The sequence below is a fragment of the Bombyx mori genome, chromosome 7 (genome assembly GCF_030269925.1).
Source record: "Bombyx mori chromosome 7, ASM3026992v2".
Lineage (NCBI taxonomy): Eukaryota > Metazoa > Arthropoda > Insecta > Lepidoptera > Bombycidae > Bombyx > Bombyx mori.
In genome coordinates this window covers 10,421,580-10,437,990 of record NC_085113.1, presented here as the reverse complement: position 1 = coordinate 10,437,990, position 16,411 = coordinate 10,421,580, and the positions used below count along the sequence as shown (strand labels likewise).

The 16,411-nt window shown below is 40.0% G+C and overlaps 1 protein-coding gene across 7 annotated transcripts in view; it reads left to right on the top strand.

The window, feature by feature from the left end:
- Gcy (receptor type guanylyl cyclase) overlaps nt 1-16,411 on the top strand; it is a 311,036-nt gene that overhangs the window by 281,929 nt on the left and 12,696 nt on the right. For all 7 annotated transcript variants that reach the window (XM_062669266.1, XM_062669268.1, XM_062669267.1 and 4 more), the window contains 6 exon segments: nt 75-234; nt 2,977-3,135; nt 5,642-5,807; nt 7,706-7,855; nt 9,026-9,218; nt 10,877-11,051. In XM_062669266.1, coding sequence (XP_062525250.1) covers nt 75-234; nt 2,977-3,135; nt 5,642-5,807; nt 7,706-7,855; nt 9,026-9,218; nt 10,877-11,051 — 1,003 coding nt within the window.

Below are 16,411 nucleotides of genomic sequence, written 5' to 3'. Positions count from 1 at the left end.
ATTGTTGCAAATTTATTTCTAATTACCTCTTGTGTATCTCGTGTTAATTCATAATAGGCATTTCCACTTAACAGGGCATGCATTACTTACACAATTCCGACATAAAATCGCATGGAGCACTCAAGTCGAGCAATTGTGTAGTTGATTCGAGATTTGTATTAAAAATAACCGACTTCGGAATACACGCCTTAAGAACTTCGGAAAAGGACTCGAGCGCTCACAGTTATTGGACTCGTAAGTAAACAGTTTGATATTGAATTTTATTTTTGGACGATTCGCGTTAATTGAAATGTTTGATTTATCGTTTGAGGTTGGACGAAACGTGCCTAAGAATAAAATCGAGGAAACTTTTTTGTTGCTGGCATAAATTGGTTTTATGCTATTATTGGAATTGATTACTACGGGAATTGTGGGATATAATATTGTGAGCCCAGGCCGGTACCAAAATCCGCTTTTTATCCCTCAAGCACATTTGAAAATACAATTGAGATTTCAACCTTAATGTGCTTAAATCTGGACTCTGGAAACTAGTTTCCAAATTCACCCCAAATGACGTGTAAACCCGTCAACCTCACTATAGTAATAAAATAATTAAATATCTTCTTGAAAGAGGAGTATCTGTTGTGATTGCATTGGTAAAACAGTGAAAAAATAGATATTTTGAAAAATTGGGATGTTGATATCCAACATACCACCAATAAATATGTAAATTTATAGTTTGCTGGTCTCATTTAATTACATGATGTTATTTTTCATAATGGAATTCGTGTCGTACGTATTTCATTAGAAAAATTGGTAATGGCGTGCGGGATTTTAATACCGCCACAGTCACATAGTTTGATACGAGTATTCTGGGGCTTTGTGTAACTTCCTTTAAGATGAGATAAAAACCTAAAGCGTTTTACCTATTAAGCTGCAGGCACTAAAATACCTACGTGGCTAGGAAAATACTGGTTTTTCAAGAAAATTTTCACTGAGCACAAACTCAATTAACAATCTGATTAGAACAGGCTGCCACAAAGCGTTTTTTTTTCCTCCACGTAATTAACTTTGAAAGTATAAATAATTTATCCTTCGATACAAAAAAACTGGATGAGTTTCCGTTGGTTCTAGTCAAAGACCTGAAAAGATATTTACTTTGTGATTTGTAAGATAACGAATACCTACGCTTAGTACTGTAATAATACGAAATAGCTATTTATTTCTATTTCACCGTGAAGGATGTTTTGCTATATTTCTACTTTTGTTGAATGGATATTCGGCTGTAACTCACTTGTGCTTTGCTACAGAAATTGGTATGATGGTAGCAGCGTATGTAGAATGATTAAGATTTCCATTAGTTAAACTTAGGGGTAGGGGCAGGAAGAACTTCGGGAAGGTGAAGGTGATTGACAAGAAACTGTTACTGTGGATGCGTAATAATATACCATAGTAACAGTAGGTACACAACTGTGTCTGTGTGTGTGTGTGTGTGTGTGTGCATATGCGTCTGTGTGTGTCTCTCTCTCTCTCTCTGTGTGTGTGTGTGTGTGTGTGTGTGTTTGTGTGTGTGTGTGTGTGTTTGTGTGGATGTGTTTTTTTTCGTGTATCGAGTAATGAGTCGCTGTACTTATACTATACTGTCTTATGAGTGTAAGATCGTATAACCTCGATTCTAACTTATTACATAATTAAAACTTTAATTATGAAGTATTTTAAACTATATTTTGATGCTGTTTCATTTGTTCAGTTCCTTTGTTCCATCCAGTTTCCTCGGATTTGATAAACCAGCTCTGCTGACTATAATCGGTTGCATCCATGCGTTGCTAAAGATTTTAAACAATTGTTAGTAAAATTACACTGGTGGTAGGACCTCTTGGGAGTCCGCACGGGTAGGTACCACCACCCCGCCTATTTCCGCCGTGAAGCAGTAATGCGTTTCGGTTCGAAGGGTGGGGTAGCCGTTGTAACTATACTGAGACCTTAGAACTTATATCTCGAGGTGGGTGGCGCATTTACGTTGTAGATGTCTATGGGCTCCAGTAACCACTTAACATCAGGTGGGCTGTGAGCTCGTCCACCCATCTAGGCAATAAAAATTAAAAAAAGTCAACATTTTCTAAATAATTGTGTTTTTGTGGTTTTTAATGATGAAAATGTGGTTTTTTATTGGGCATTTCAATGGCAACATTCATTGGACAAGCTAAATCTGTTAGGGTAAAAATAGTTGATGAGAAATAAAGCAAATAATCATTATTTGTTCTCTATATAATCTCGTTTACTTAGTAACTCATCTATAGCCGCTTATTACTTAGTTACTCATTTATACCATATGTTTACTTAGTAAAACTGTCTCTGTTAGGTATGTGGATATGAGTTTTTACTTTCTGTTTGCTTTGAATAAAGTTCCACACGAATGTAGGTTATATATTATATATTGCGTATGTGTGTGTTTTATTTATATATGTATGTATGTATGTATGTAGGTAATTAATTTATTTCATTTATTTATTTAATATATTTAGTACACACAGCTGTTAGAAAAAACACGACAATAAGGATACAGAGTACAAGGGCACTACTTATTTCATGTTGAAATCTCTTCCAGTAATTAAGTCCTTAGATTACTCCAACCTCTCTAATTATATATATATATAATGATATATCTCTATAGATATAACGAGTTCTAGACATATATAGTTTTTATTGAATAATTTTTCTCGCGTACTTTTTCTGTCCATTGTCTTTATTTTGGCAAACCTAAGTGAAATAAAATGTTTTGTATTATATATTTGATATTAAGTACCCATCTATTTCCGTTACCTTAGAAGTTATCTCTAGTTGTCCCACCTCATCTGATACAAAGTTAGTCAAAGGGCAACATTTAAACTGTCGTAACTGTCTCAATATAATCTGACCCCTACAAGGTATTTAGTTTTCGTTGTGATTCCAGCGAATCTCAAGGGCTTAATCTGATATGTTTCTTGTTTGTTGAAGGTCTCCTCTGGACAGCTCCGGAACTATTGAGAATGCCAGAGCCGCCGCCGGAGGGCACACAGAAAGGCGACGTTTATTCCTTTGCTATTGTCATGCACGAGATAGTGAATAGGCAGGGAGTATTTTGGCTCGGACCCGGCATAGAATTCTCACCTAAAGGTAAGCCAAAAATACATTTTATATTGTATTCGTTCAAAGTAAATAACAGTTTTTTTGGAACAAAGTTCCTTATGGGACGATGCGGAGGGTTGCCCTAACTGGGAAAAAACGTCCGTAACGTAAGATTCTTTATTAGTAATGCACACAGTTGTAATAATGTACAAAAAATAACATATTTTTTTATCATTGATTGACCACGATCTCAGAGCGTTCGCTTGCGCAATACACTAACTCTTGGGCAAATAACCGTGAATGAAGTGTACCACAATAAGTTCGCACGTTACCGAATGACTGTGGGTTGTTGCGAAACCTCCAGTTCTATTTTCTTTATTCCTCGAATAGAACTTAAAATTCATATTTTTATTATAAGGAATTTCGTTCCTATCCGGTGTCCCACGACACCACACATCTTTTTTGGAAAAGTAACAAAATTTAATAAATTAGCACACGTCGTAAAATGTTCACAATTCTAATACCCGATCGTCATCTTAACCATGTTTCTTCCGTCCCTTTCTTCATACATTCATTCATTTCACTCTAAAAGTTCCGTTTCCCACATTTATTTATTCAAAAAAGTAAGTACTTTCTTTCTAATATTGCAATTCGAAATAACTTTAATTTTTGATATTGTTTTTTCTAATCCGCGGTATGTAATAATATAATAGTAAGTAGGTAATAGTAATAATTTTAGGGATATATAATATAATAATTTGAAGCTGTGTTGTTTAAATTGTATGTTAGTAAGGTATACTGTTAAATAAAAAAGGTGACATTTTGTTATTGTAAATTATTCCAATGGTTCAAGTTAGAATTGTTAAAGATAATACGTAAGATTTCTTTTAATCATAATACGATAGCAATAACATTAAATAAATCAAATCCTTTATTGGGAATATACTCGTAGGAGAAGCATTCATTCATACAATAGTGTTGTATGAATGATTATGAATCATCAGTAATGATGTCTATTGACCAAAAATACCCTTATACAAGTATATTTCTATAGGTACATTAGTTTATAAGTAGAATTTGGAGTCGATTTATTTTTTATAATATCCTTTGATACTTGGTAGGATATTCTTAGAAGGATCATCTCGTTTTTACCATCGCACCGCCCCTCACCGGAGTAGAGTTCATCCATACTACCTGGAGCCACTGCGGTCATCCACAGTGCGTTTCCAGAGGTCTTTTTTGCCACGTACCATCCGGCTATGGAATGAGCTCCCCTCCACGGTGTTTCCCGAGCGCTATGACATGTCCTTCTTCAAACGAAGCTTGTGGAGAGTATTAAGCGGTAGGCAGCGGCTCGGCTCTGCCCCTGGCATTGCTGAAGTCCATGGGCGACGGTAACCACTCACCATCAGGTGGGCCGTGCGCTCGTCTGCCTACAAGGGCAATAAAAAAAAAAAAGGATTCTCTCTGGATTGAGTCGAATTAATTTAAAATAAACGCGTATTATTCAAACGCGAAACGTTTTTCTTAATTTAAGCGTTCAAATTGAAATTTGTGTCGGAGCAAAGGGCCCTCAATTTTCTCGGGTTGAAAGACGAACTTGTTAGAGTAAACATTCTCGTAGACTTTCAGTTTAAAATATCCATAGCATTTAAAAAATGTAGTCGTGTGTTAAATGAACAATTGATTACATACGAGAAGATAATCTATCGATTAGAAAAAGTATAATGATGTTATTCAGGATTATTAGTTAAACAAGATTTTCCAAAACGATATAAGTTTTTATTAATCACTAACTAGCTGACCCGGAAGACATCGTAGTGCCTCAATCGATAAATAAAAGACCTAAACTTTATTTAATTCCGAGAATTTTCATATGTATGTACCTTTTAAACCTTCCCTGGACTTCCACAAATAATTCAAGACCAAAATTAGCCAAATCGGTTAAGCCGTCCTCGAGTTTTAGCGAGACTAACGAACAGCAATTCATTTTTGTATATATAGATTACGCGGATCTGTAACTACTAAAATAAAATGAGATCTCCCATTTTTGCTCCGGTATTGGGTATTGTGGTATTGTGTGGTGATTGTGAAGAAATATCGTAGGCTATAAGCATGAGTTCGGGTGCCTTGATGTTGATAAATTATCGTCTTAATCCCCTTCTGAAACTTTGTTTAAAGTAATAATCACAGTAAAGTCATATATAAAAATATTACTGGTGGTAGGACCTCTTGTGAGTCCGCGCGGGTAGGTACCACCTCCCTGCCTATTTCTGCCGTGAAGCAGTAATGCGTTTCGGTTTGAAGGGTGGGGCAGCCGTTGTAACTATACTGAGATCTTAAACTTATATCTCAAGATGGGTGGCGCATTTACCTTGTAGATGTCTATGGGCTCCAGTAACCACTTAACACCAGGTGGGCTGTGAGCTCGTCCACCCATCGAAGCAATAAAAAAAAAATAAAAAAAAATAATTATTCCATATTCGTACTTCATTGTAATATAGTTAATCAAGTTTATTTATAACCATAATTTATCTCATCCAAATGTTCTCAGAAATCATTGAAACGATCAGGGCGAGTTGTCTACGGCCTAATACGTCTCATCACCGATCTTGCGAAGCTGATGACGCGGCAGAGCTGATGCGTCGGTGCTGGGCAGAGGATCCAACTGAAAGACCTGACTTTGGAAACCTTAAGGGTGCCATAAGGAGGCTCAACAAGTAATATTTATGTACATACCACTTCTCTCTCTCTCTCTTGATTTAGGATTGCACCTTCCAATTTCCTGGAACTATCCACACATTATATTTCTCTGTTAATTTTACGTTGAAATTTCCTTTTTCTCATTCAATTTCGAACAATGATCGACATAAAAAATTTATAATCATTTTGATGAACCCATAACGTGTTCATATCTAAGTCTATTCCAATAAAATCAGAACGCTAATACATATTATATGTGTCTAATTTTATTTTATTGCCCTTGTAGGCAGACGAGCATACGGCCCACCTGATGGTGAGTGGTTACCGTCGCCCATGGACTTCAGCCATGCCAAGCCGCTGCCTACCGATTTCATTTTGCTTTATGCTATCGATTGGCTTTAGATAAATGGATTTATATTTATTTCTAAATCAATCTTCTATTTTTATAAATATTAGATTAAGTTATTCGTCCCTTAACTAAAAAAATCAATTTCGAGCTGTGCCTCTTTATATCAAAACACAAATTTCGTTTCATCTACTTGATTCCTTAACGTTTCAAGCTTTCGTGCTAATTTAAAAGTTCATTTCAATTAAAACTTCTTTGGGATTAAACCGTTTATGAATTAATTAGTTACTGTTCCGTGATACATTGTGTACTTCCTTCCTTTAAGAAATAAATACTATTTAGTTGTGTTTATTATCGACCTTTACGTTGTTAGTAGCATAGTGAAATGATGATCTTCTCAGCGGGTCGTGATTTCGATTACCTGTTAGGTTAATTCGCGAAGTAGCTGCTCTTGAGTTGTTAGGTCTCCTTTGGAGGCGCTCGGGCGGATGATAGCAAATCCCACCCATCCTGGCTGAACCTTTACTGGCCCACCTGTCTTGGTGAAACTGTAAAGGCCTTCGGGTCACTGGAAATCCTTCTTTTCTAAAAGAAAGTCGAACTGGTATTACTTTGAAGAAAAATAAGAAAGTGTATTTGCCAAACAAATTAAAAGCTTAATTTCATTAAAATAGCGACTATTTTGACTTACATCTCAAAACGCACGATATTTTAAACATTGGTAACACTGTAGTGTTGCTTATGGACTGACATGGACAGCTTTTGCTTTTAGTACTAAAGAGCGGATTTGGAAAGAATTAATTAGTAAAATAGGTTAAATTCAAAAGAATTACTTCTGTAGGAACTCGAGAAGATAATTATGTCATATACGTACCTTTTTATTGGACATTACTGGTGGTAGGACCTCTTGTTAGTCCGCACGGATAGGTACCACCACTCTGCCTGTTTCAGCCGTGAAGTAATAACTTAAATGTGTTTCGACTTAAAGGGTGAGGTAGCCGTTGTAACTATACTGAGACCTTAGAACTTATATCTCAAGGTGGGTGGCGCCATTTACGTTGTAAATGTCTATGGGCTCCAGTAACCACTTAACACTGTCGTCCATCCAGCTATACATTAAATAAAAACAGAATATTATTGTAATAGGTCCTCTTGAATGATATGTCAATGAAGTTGCCACTGAAACATTTGTGCGATTCTCTGGCCTTAAAATACAAAAAAATAATCTAATTCTCGAAGAAAAAACGAATTTCGTAAAGCTAAGCTTAGAGAATTCACAAAAATTCTAAAGCTTGTCATTGGAGAGGGAAAATGGAAAAATCATATCCAAAAATCTTGAAGCGCGTCATGTCATTTTACATTCACGAGACTCGTGCCTACGGGCTACTTAATTACGTGGTACACAAGTAGAAGAAAATGCTCCTTCGAATATTTTTTCTTTACCTCATCAAAAGCTTTCATATATTTTATGTATGGAGTCTTATAATATATAAAAGGTTTCACATCCTGAACATCCTTTTGGTATGTAAATTAAATTTGAGTTTTTTTTTTTCTCTCTTATTCTAACAGAACTCAAGAAAGTAGCAATATTTTAGACAACCTGCTTTCCCGTATGGAACAATATGCGAATAATTTGGAGACTCTAGTTAGCGAGAGAACTCAGGACTATTTAGAAGAAAAGAAAAAATGCGAAGAGCTACTGTACCAGTTACTGCCTAAGTGAGTAAATGTTTGGCACAATGTTTGGAAGAACTTTATGGCAGAATTACGCTATAAAGTATTTCTATTTTTAAATAAGTAGTAAAAAATCAGTACGATCATCTGGCCCCAAATTAGGATTGCCTATGTTATGGGTACTGGCGACCGAAATTCATACATATATCCGTTTAAATATATAGATAATAAGCACCCAGATGAAAAGCAAACAAACCTGTTCATCACACAATGTTTGGCCGATGTGGGAATCGAACCCACGACCCTTGGCGCTACAGTCTGGAGCTCTTACTACTGCACCATCCAGTCAGTCATATCATCATAATTATTATATCCTCCATCGTCTGTCCTTATATTTCCTTTATAATTTAATAAGGATATTTGACTGGCTTAGCGACAGAGCCCCTTGTCTTGCTCTGGAAAAAATTCCAATGTATCTGGAAATTTTCCAAATCTAATAATGAAATAGTTACAATCCAATGAAATGTATGATAGAAAAACTGCAAATCTGTTTTAAATCTGTTAGTTTGTTGTAAATTTTTTTATATAGAAAGAATTGACGAAAGAAAATAACTGTTTTTTTTTTCGGGTATTATAAGAAAAAAGTGTCTACAATTTAAACAGTATTAGCCATATCTGTCCGTAAAGGCTAATATATTTTTATTTCTAAATAAATGGAAACATTACCATCAAAAAGCAGTTGATGTGTACGCAGGCCCTGTTTAAAATTCCTATCACACGCGTTTCTTTTTGGTTGGGTCGAGAATTTCCTCATAAGGGTTAGCAATAACATCAAAAAGTGTTTACTGAAAAATGTATCAAGCTTTTTTGCTGTCAACGTAAAATTAGTTTAAACAATTCGGGTAGAGAATCGTTTAGTCCAATCATTAAAAACAGTTATTTGTATGCGTTTCGTAAATTTAAACGATATGACTGTGGTCCATGTTTAGTTTTATATACAGGTGCCGTCTAAGCGACAAGCGTAACTTAAATACCATTAAAAGTTTTTACACAAAGCTTTACGAAGTATCTAAATAAAAGGTAAAAAATCTTAATGGGAAACAAAACATCACAATTTTTACGTTCAGTGTATGTCTCTAATGTATGGATATTTTTTGCTGCAATCAATATTATTGTTGTAGCTAATTCTATAAGCACCAATTTTCTGTTGACCAGGTCAGTGGCCTCCCAGCTAATCAACGGGCAGTCAGTGGTAGCGGAAACCTTCGAACAAGTCACAATCTACTTTTCAGATATAGTTGGTTTCACTGCTCTCTCAGCTTCCTCCACTCCTATGCAAGTGGTGGACCTCCTCAATGATCTGTATACCTGTTTTGATTCCATTGTGGAAAACTATGACGTCTATAAGGTAATTTTGTATCTGATTTACTTCTCACCTTTCTCTTAACTCTTGATTGATAGACCAACTCTGTTATTAAGTGGTGACCAGAGATAGTAGATATAACAACTTGAATAGTGTTGACACATAAGGTCTAAATTTCAAGTATATTTTTTATGAGCTGTCCCACTTTTCAAATTGGACTACTTTAAAGAAATTGGCAAGACTAGGATACCCCATTGCACGTACCCTGTAGAATGTATAGAGCCTTACAGTGTGCTCTCATAAACTAACACGTCATTTGGGATCCTCCCGATCCACTAACGGTGCTTCTAGGTACCTCAAGCACCGGTCATCGTTCTCGTCGAACCCGTCGCTTGCGAAGAAGGGCTCGACGAGTAAATTAGCCCTCAGACACAGCCCACTGAGTTTCTCGCCGGATCTTCTCAGTGGGTCGCGTTTCCGATCCGGTGGTAGATTCTGCGAAGCACGGCTCTTGCTAGGGTTCGTGTTAGCAACGTCGTCAGATTTGAGCCCCGTGAGCTCACCTACTAGTTAAGGCCACGTTCATATAGCCTCTCAAGGCTATCAGCTTAGGTAGGAAAAAAAACATAAGCTAAGGGCGGGAGTTAGTAAGAATTTAACAGATTTTTCCTGTTGAGACAAATCTGTAGACAAGTCTTTGTTTATTGTGGATTAAGTTAAGGTTATGTAGTGACTACAGCTCGACACGGTCTGTCACTGATTATTATTATTGGTGACTACTGTTATTATTGTGCACGATTGCTCACCGGTAGCTTAAAAAGGGCTTTATAGCAACCTCAACTTCTGTCTAAATAACTTTTTTTGTGCATCACATTAAAAGTTTCATTGACAGCGAATTCAAATTAGATACAGTTTTAACGCGTATGGAATTAAAATTTTCAAATACTCTGCATAAAATAAGCACATGCGAAAACTATTTGCATTCTAAAATGTTGTTTTGCAAATCTCTGTAGTCATGACATGTGTTAGTTTTGCAGCTACCTTGAGGTCGAATTGTTAATATCAAATGCTATTATGCTCTATGTTCGTTATTTGTATGAGCAACTTTTTGTGCGTGTTTTTTAAATGTTTCTGATTAATTCTGATTCTGATGATACCAAATCGTAGACATTCGCGAGATTCGTGTTATTTTTTACATTTTTTTTCCTTTTTTTTTATTGTTTAGATGGGTGGACGAGCTCACAGCCCACCTGATGTTAAGTGGTTACTGGAGCTCATAGAAATCTACAACGTAAATGCGCCACCCACCTTGATAAGTTCTAAGGTCTCAGTATAGTTACAACGGCTGTCCCATCCTTCAAACCGAAACGCAATACTGCTTCACGACAGAAATAGGTATCACCACCCGTGATACCTACCCGCGCGGACTCACGGAGAGAATTGCATTAAATGGTCACAAAAGCTGTGATGTTGGTTGAAATCTAAAATTGTACCGTTTTTATACGCATCGAGCTTTCATTTTTCAACCTATTTCATAGGAATAATGCCAAAAATAAATATATTTATATTTTCTTTTATGAAGGATTTAACATTTAAAGCGTGAGAATAAGATTTATCTTTTTGTCTCGCTCGCATGTTATTGACGTCATCATTTATGTATTTCTAATATCTTAATAAGTCTAATAAGTCGGATTTTTGTTCAGGTGGAAACCATAGGTGATGCGTACATGGTGGTATCTGGTCTGCCTGAACGCAACGGGACCAGACATGCGTGCGAAGTGGCGAGGATGGCTCTCGCTTTACTGGATGCCGTCAGGAGATTCCGCATCAGGCATCGGCCTATGGACCAGCTGAGACTTCGGATCGGATTACATTCTGGTAGGTTCTTTTAGGAGATTCTTTTTTTTTATAGCTTAGATGGATGGACGAGCTCACAGCCCACCTGGTGTTAAGTGGTTACTGGAGCCCATAGACATCTACAATGTAAATGCGCCACCCACCTTGAGATATAAGTTCTAAGATCTCAGTGTAGTTACAACGGCTGCCCCAGCCTTCAAGCCGAAACGCATTACTGCTTCACAGCAGAAATAGGCAGGGCGGTGGTACCTACCCGCGTGGACTCACAAGAGATCCTACCACCAGTATTTTTTTCAATTTCAGGAGAACTATGATGATAGTCGACTCAGTCTAAATGATTACAGGTTGAAGTGGCAATCACTAGATACCAACATCCTTATTTCATTGTTGGTGTAGGAATTGGTAGGTAAGGTATAAGAATAGGTATCTATCTTATTTCAATCGTGAATTAAAAAGTGAGAAAGATGTTGTGCAATAAAATTGGGGTTTCGACCTTATCTTCCAATGTGCGTGGAAGGTTTCGCATCATGATATGACTCTCTCCCTGTGACTATTTAATATGAGATGAGCCGTGACTTTCTTCATCAAGTCGGTGCAATAGAAATTTCTCCTGCTACTTTTAACGTTAATAATAATTATATCTGCTACTACGTCTATTTATTTTATCTCAATTATGTTTTTAACTTCGAAGACATAACAAGCGAAACACAAGTCTTTGAACAGTAAAATGTATTGACTAGATTTTCCGCTAAACATTTTTGGCCTGATACTTCGTACAATAACACGGAGGGATGAGTGCCTCATTAAAAGTTCCACTCTCCCGTCAGCACTTATTGGTTTCGGGGAAAGTTCTTTTACTTGCAAACAAATAAGTAAGCTTTGTATTTTTTTCACGGCATCAAATCGTTGTAGCGTACGGAATAAGACGGCTTAGGTACTCGTATCGAGCGATGCGATTGTATCGGTGTTCAAACCTCATAGGCTGGATTAAGATTTCTAAAGAAATAGGTACGCATTTAACACGTGCATCACTCACAACAATGATGCATGCACATTATAATACAACACGTGCATTGTCCGTTTCCAATTCTATAAGTACTTAACTCCCGTTAGTATGAAACATAATTTACTGGTGGTAGGACCTGTTGTGAGTCCGTGCGGGTAGATAAAACTGCCCTGCCTATTTCCGCCGTGAAGCAGTAATGCGTTTCGGCTTGAAGGGTGGGGCAGCCGCTGTAACTATACTTGAGACTTAGAACTTATATCTCAAAGTGGATGGCGCAATTACGTTGTAGATGTCTATGGGCTCCAGTAACCACTTAACGCCAGGTGGACTGTGAGCTGGTCCACCCATCTAAGCAATAAAAAAAGGTGAGCCCTGAATGTACTCGCATAAATAATAAACGGAAAAAACCATGTCAAAGGTCTCTTTCTATACTTATATAGCGAGTAAGCCTGGCATTAAATAATAAGTTCTGAGCAATTTACAATTACGGTTTACTTTTTACGGTGTCTTAAAGAAATTATTAAACATATAAACTTCTTCTTCTTCTTCTCCATCGCTCCCTCATTGCTGAGGATCGTGACTCCGTTTTAGCTTGTCGACTGTCAGCCTCCATCGGTTCCGGTCAGTTGCCTGGTGTAGTACAGCGCTAAGTGGTCCGCTGGTTTGCTCGGAGATCTGGTCGGACCAACGTTTGGGGCTCCGGCCTCTAGGACGTTTTCCTTCTACTTTTCCAGTGACCATCAGACGTTCCAAGTTGTCTACACTACTGCGGGCAACGTGACCAAAGAAGCGCTTTATGCGTTGCAGACAGGTGGCAGACAGGCGTTCAGCGTTCTCCATTTTAAGCTGATGTAGGACCGAGATGTTCGTGCGTTGGGCTGTCCATGGAATCCTTAATACGCGGCGCCAGCACCACATTTGAAAAGCATTACGATCTTTCCAAGCTTTTTTTTTTTTTTTTTTTTTTTTTTTTTTTTTTTTTTTTTTTTTTTTTATTGCCCTTGTAGGCAGACGAGCATACGGCCCACCTGATGGTGAGTGGTTACCGTTGCCCATGGACTTCAGCAATGCCAGGGGCAGAGCCAAGCCGCTGCCTACCGCTTAATACTCTCCACAAGCCTCGTTTGAAGAAGGACATGTCATAGCGCTCGGGAAACACCGTGGAGGGGAGCTCATTCCATAGCCGGATGGTACGTGGCAAAAAAGATCTCTGGAAACGCACTGTGGATGACCGCAGTGGCTCCAGGTAGTACGGATGAACTCTACTCCGATGGCGGGCGGTGCGATGGTAAAAACGAGATGCCGGTATCATCTCGAACAATTCCTCAGAGCACTCCCCATGGAACATACGGTATAAAATACAGAGAGAACCGAAGTCCCTCCGCAGACCCAGAGGTTCCAAACGATCCGTGAGACTGGGATTATCGACAATCCGAACGGCCCTCCTCTGTATGGAGTCAAATGGAAGAAGCTGGTATTTGGGAGCCCCGGCCCAGAGATGGGAACAGTACTCCACGCGAGGCCGGACTTGTGCTTTATAAAGCAGAAGCCTTTGTCCAGGCGTGAAGTACCGCTTCGCTCTGTTGAGGACTCCCAGCATTTTGGACGCCAACTTGGCTTTGCCTTCCAAATGACTCCGAAACTGGACATCGCTCGAAATGTCGACCCCAAGTATCCCAATACTCTCGGAAGGTTGCAGGGATACTCCTTGGAATTGCGGCGCCATGACAAAGGGGTCCTTCTTCGCAGTGAACGCGCAAACTTGTGTCTTTAACGGGTTGAATTGAACCAAGTTCAACTCACCCCATTTGGAGACTCGCCCCAGAGAGTTCTCCACTTCAGACACAAGTTTTGATCGTCTCTCTTGCACCACGCTTCGAGAGAGACTCTGATGGCCGATATATCGCGCATCCCCCGTGCTGTCATCCGCATAGCAATGCATGCTATCAATAGACAGCATGTCATTGATATACAGGATGAAAAGCGTGGGGGAGAGCACCGAACCTTGTGGAACGCCAGCGTTAATGGTCATGGTATCAGAACAGTCACCGTCTACAACGACCGTGATGCTCCGCCCATCCAAAAAGCTAGCGATCCACTTGCAGAGACCCTCGGGGATTCCGTAAGATGGTAGCTTCGACAGAAGTGCCCTATGCCAGACCCTGTCGAAGGCCTTCGCGATATCAAGGCTCACAGCAAGAGCCTCGCCCTTGCTCTCCAAGGCTTCAGCCCACCTGTGAGTAAGGTATACAAGAAGATCGCCAGCTGAGCGACCGTGACGGAAACCGTACTGTCGGTCACTGATCAGCTGGCGATCTTCAAGATACTTCAGGAGTTGTATATTTATAATTCGCTCCATCACCTTGGAAAGCAAGGAAGTTATCGCGATAGGCCTATAGCTCGATGGGTCCGACCGGTCACCCTTCTTGGGGATAGGGTGGACGTGGGCGTTCTTCCATGAAGACGGAACCCTGTTAGTGCAATAAGAGAGGCGATACAAACGCGTTAGCGCAGGCGTCAGCTCAGGGGCGCACCTTTTCAGAACCACAGCAGGGATGCCGTCCGGCCCACTCGACTTATGGACGTCCAGGAGTCGGAGTTCCCGCCTGACTGCACACTGAGTAAAGCAGATCTCTGGCAGGGAACTGTCACACCGGGGGATGTTCGGTGGTGTGGCACCCCCGTCGTCCACAGTCGAGTTCGAGGCGAAGAGTTTGACCAGAAGGTCAGCCTTCTCTTTCGCACTATGGGCCAGACTGTCATCAGACTTGCGTAGTGGTGGGAGACTAGACCTGCAGAAGTTACCTTCTGCAGCCTTAGCGAGCGACCAGAAAGCACGGCTCCCGGCGGGATAGCTCTTCAGTCGCTCGCCAATTCTGGCAACGTGCTCCGACTTCGCCCTGGCAATAGCCCTCTTATAGGACCTAGAAGCGGCGTTAAATTTCCGCCTTTCCTCTGAGGTATTAGGATCCTGGCGTCTCCTGGCATCATTCCATGCCACGTATGCGGACCGCTTGAGGCGTGCAGCGTCCCGACTGGCATTGTTATACCAGGGTCCACTGCGACCCCCGACGGGCACCTCGGAAGAAGGAATGAACAGTTCCATCCCCCGAAGCACCACGTTTTTAAGTCGGTCCGCACAGACGTCAGGATCACCAGAGGAAAAGCAGAGCCGCCCCCATGGGTAGGATGCGTAAAATTCACGCAACCCATCCCAATCTGCTGACATATACCGCCAAACTCTTCGATACCCGGTCGTCATTCGACGACCAGGACGAGAGATCGGTACCGCAGCACGGATAGGGCAGTGATCAGACGATCCAAGTGGAGCGTCGACCACCACACTGTATCCGGCAGGATCGGTGGTCAGCAGAAGGTCCAACAGAGAGGGCTCGTGCCCCTCAATATCTGGGACACGGGTGGGCTGTGTCACCAGCTGGGAGAAGCCGTAGGCCAGGGCGAAATCGTAGGCAGCCCGACCCGGGAGGTCAGTGGTTCTGGACCCCAACCACTCTTGGTGGTGAGCTTTGCTCAACTGCGTCATAGCTGTTTTAGCCATTCCAATACATAAAACATAAACAACGAAAGCGTATTCATGAAAAGCTCCGTAATGGAAAACGCTTAAACAGAATTTTTTTAAATAATTTTCTCCGTCTTTGAGGCGTGCTCTTATCTCGAAAATGTACACACGAATCAAAGACTGAAGACAATACAGTATTTATATTATTTTGGTCTAACATCTTCACCGCGAGCACCGGGATGAATTAAATGATAATGAATCATTTTAATTTGGCTTGCTATGTTTATTGGTCGTTGTGCGTGCCCCCAGGAATAGGTATCACCACCTTAGCCTATTACTACCACGAAACACAAATGTGTTTCGGTTTTAGGGGTGTACGTGTCTCACTCAAGATGGCCACCGACCTTTATATCGTCTCAAACTTTTTCGTCTGTGTGTTGCATGTTGCGTGACGGTCGACCGCGTAGTAGGGATAAAATGAAAGGCGCTCGTCAGAGCAGCCAAGGCCAATATGGTGGCGCCTATAGTTCGCAGCAGCTGACCGTGTAGTGTATAGACTATTACTCATTTGTGCTGGTGCTTCAGACTATTTTGTTTGTTTTTGTCAGTGTTTAATGTCTATAATGTGAAAAAAAGTTTCACTTTTACCGTGGTTTCATTCACAATTCACAAAATTTCACAATCCTTTTTTATACTTTATTGATGTCCATAGGCTTCGGTAACCCCTCAACATCAAGGCCGTGAGCTCTTTCAACTGTCCTCCTCCTCCTCGCGTTGTTTCCTCACTGCTGAGGGTCGTGACCATTATAATTCGACATGATTTTACTGCTTGTGATGTCCCGCCAGCGCCTCCGA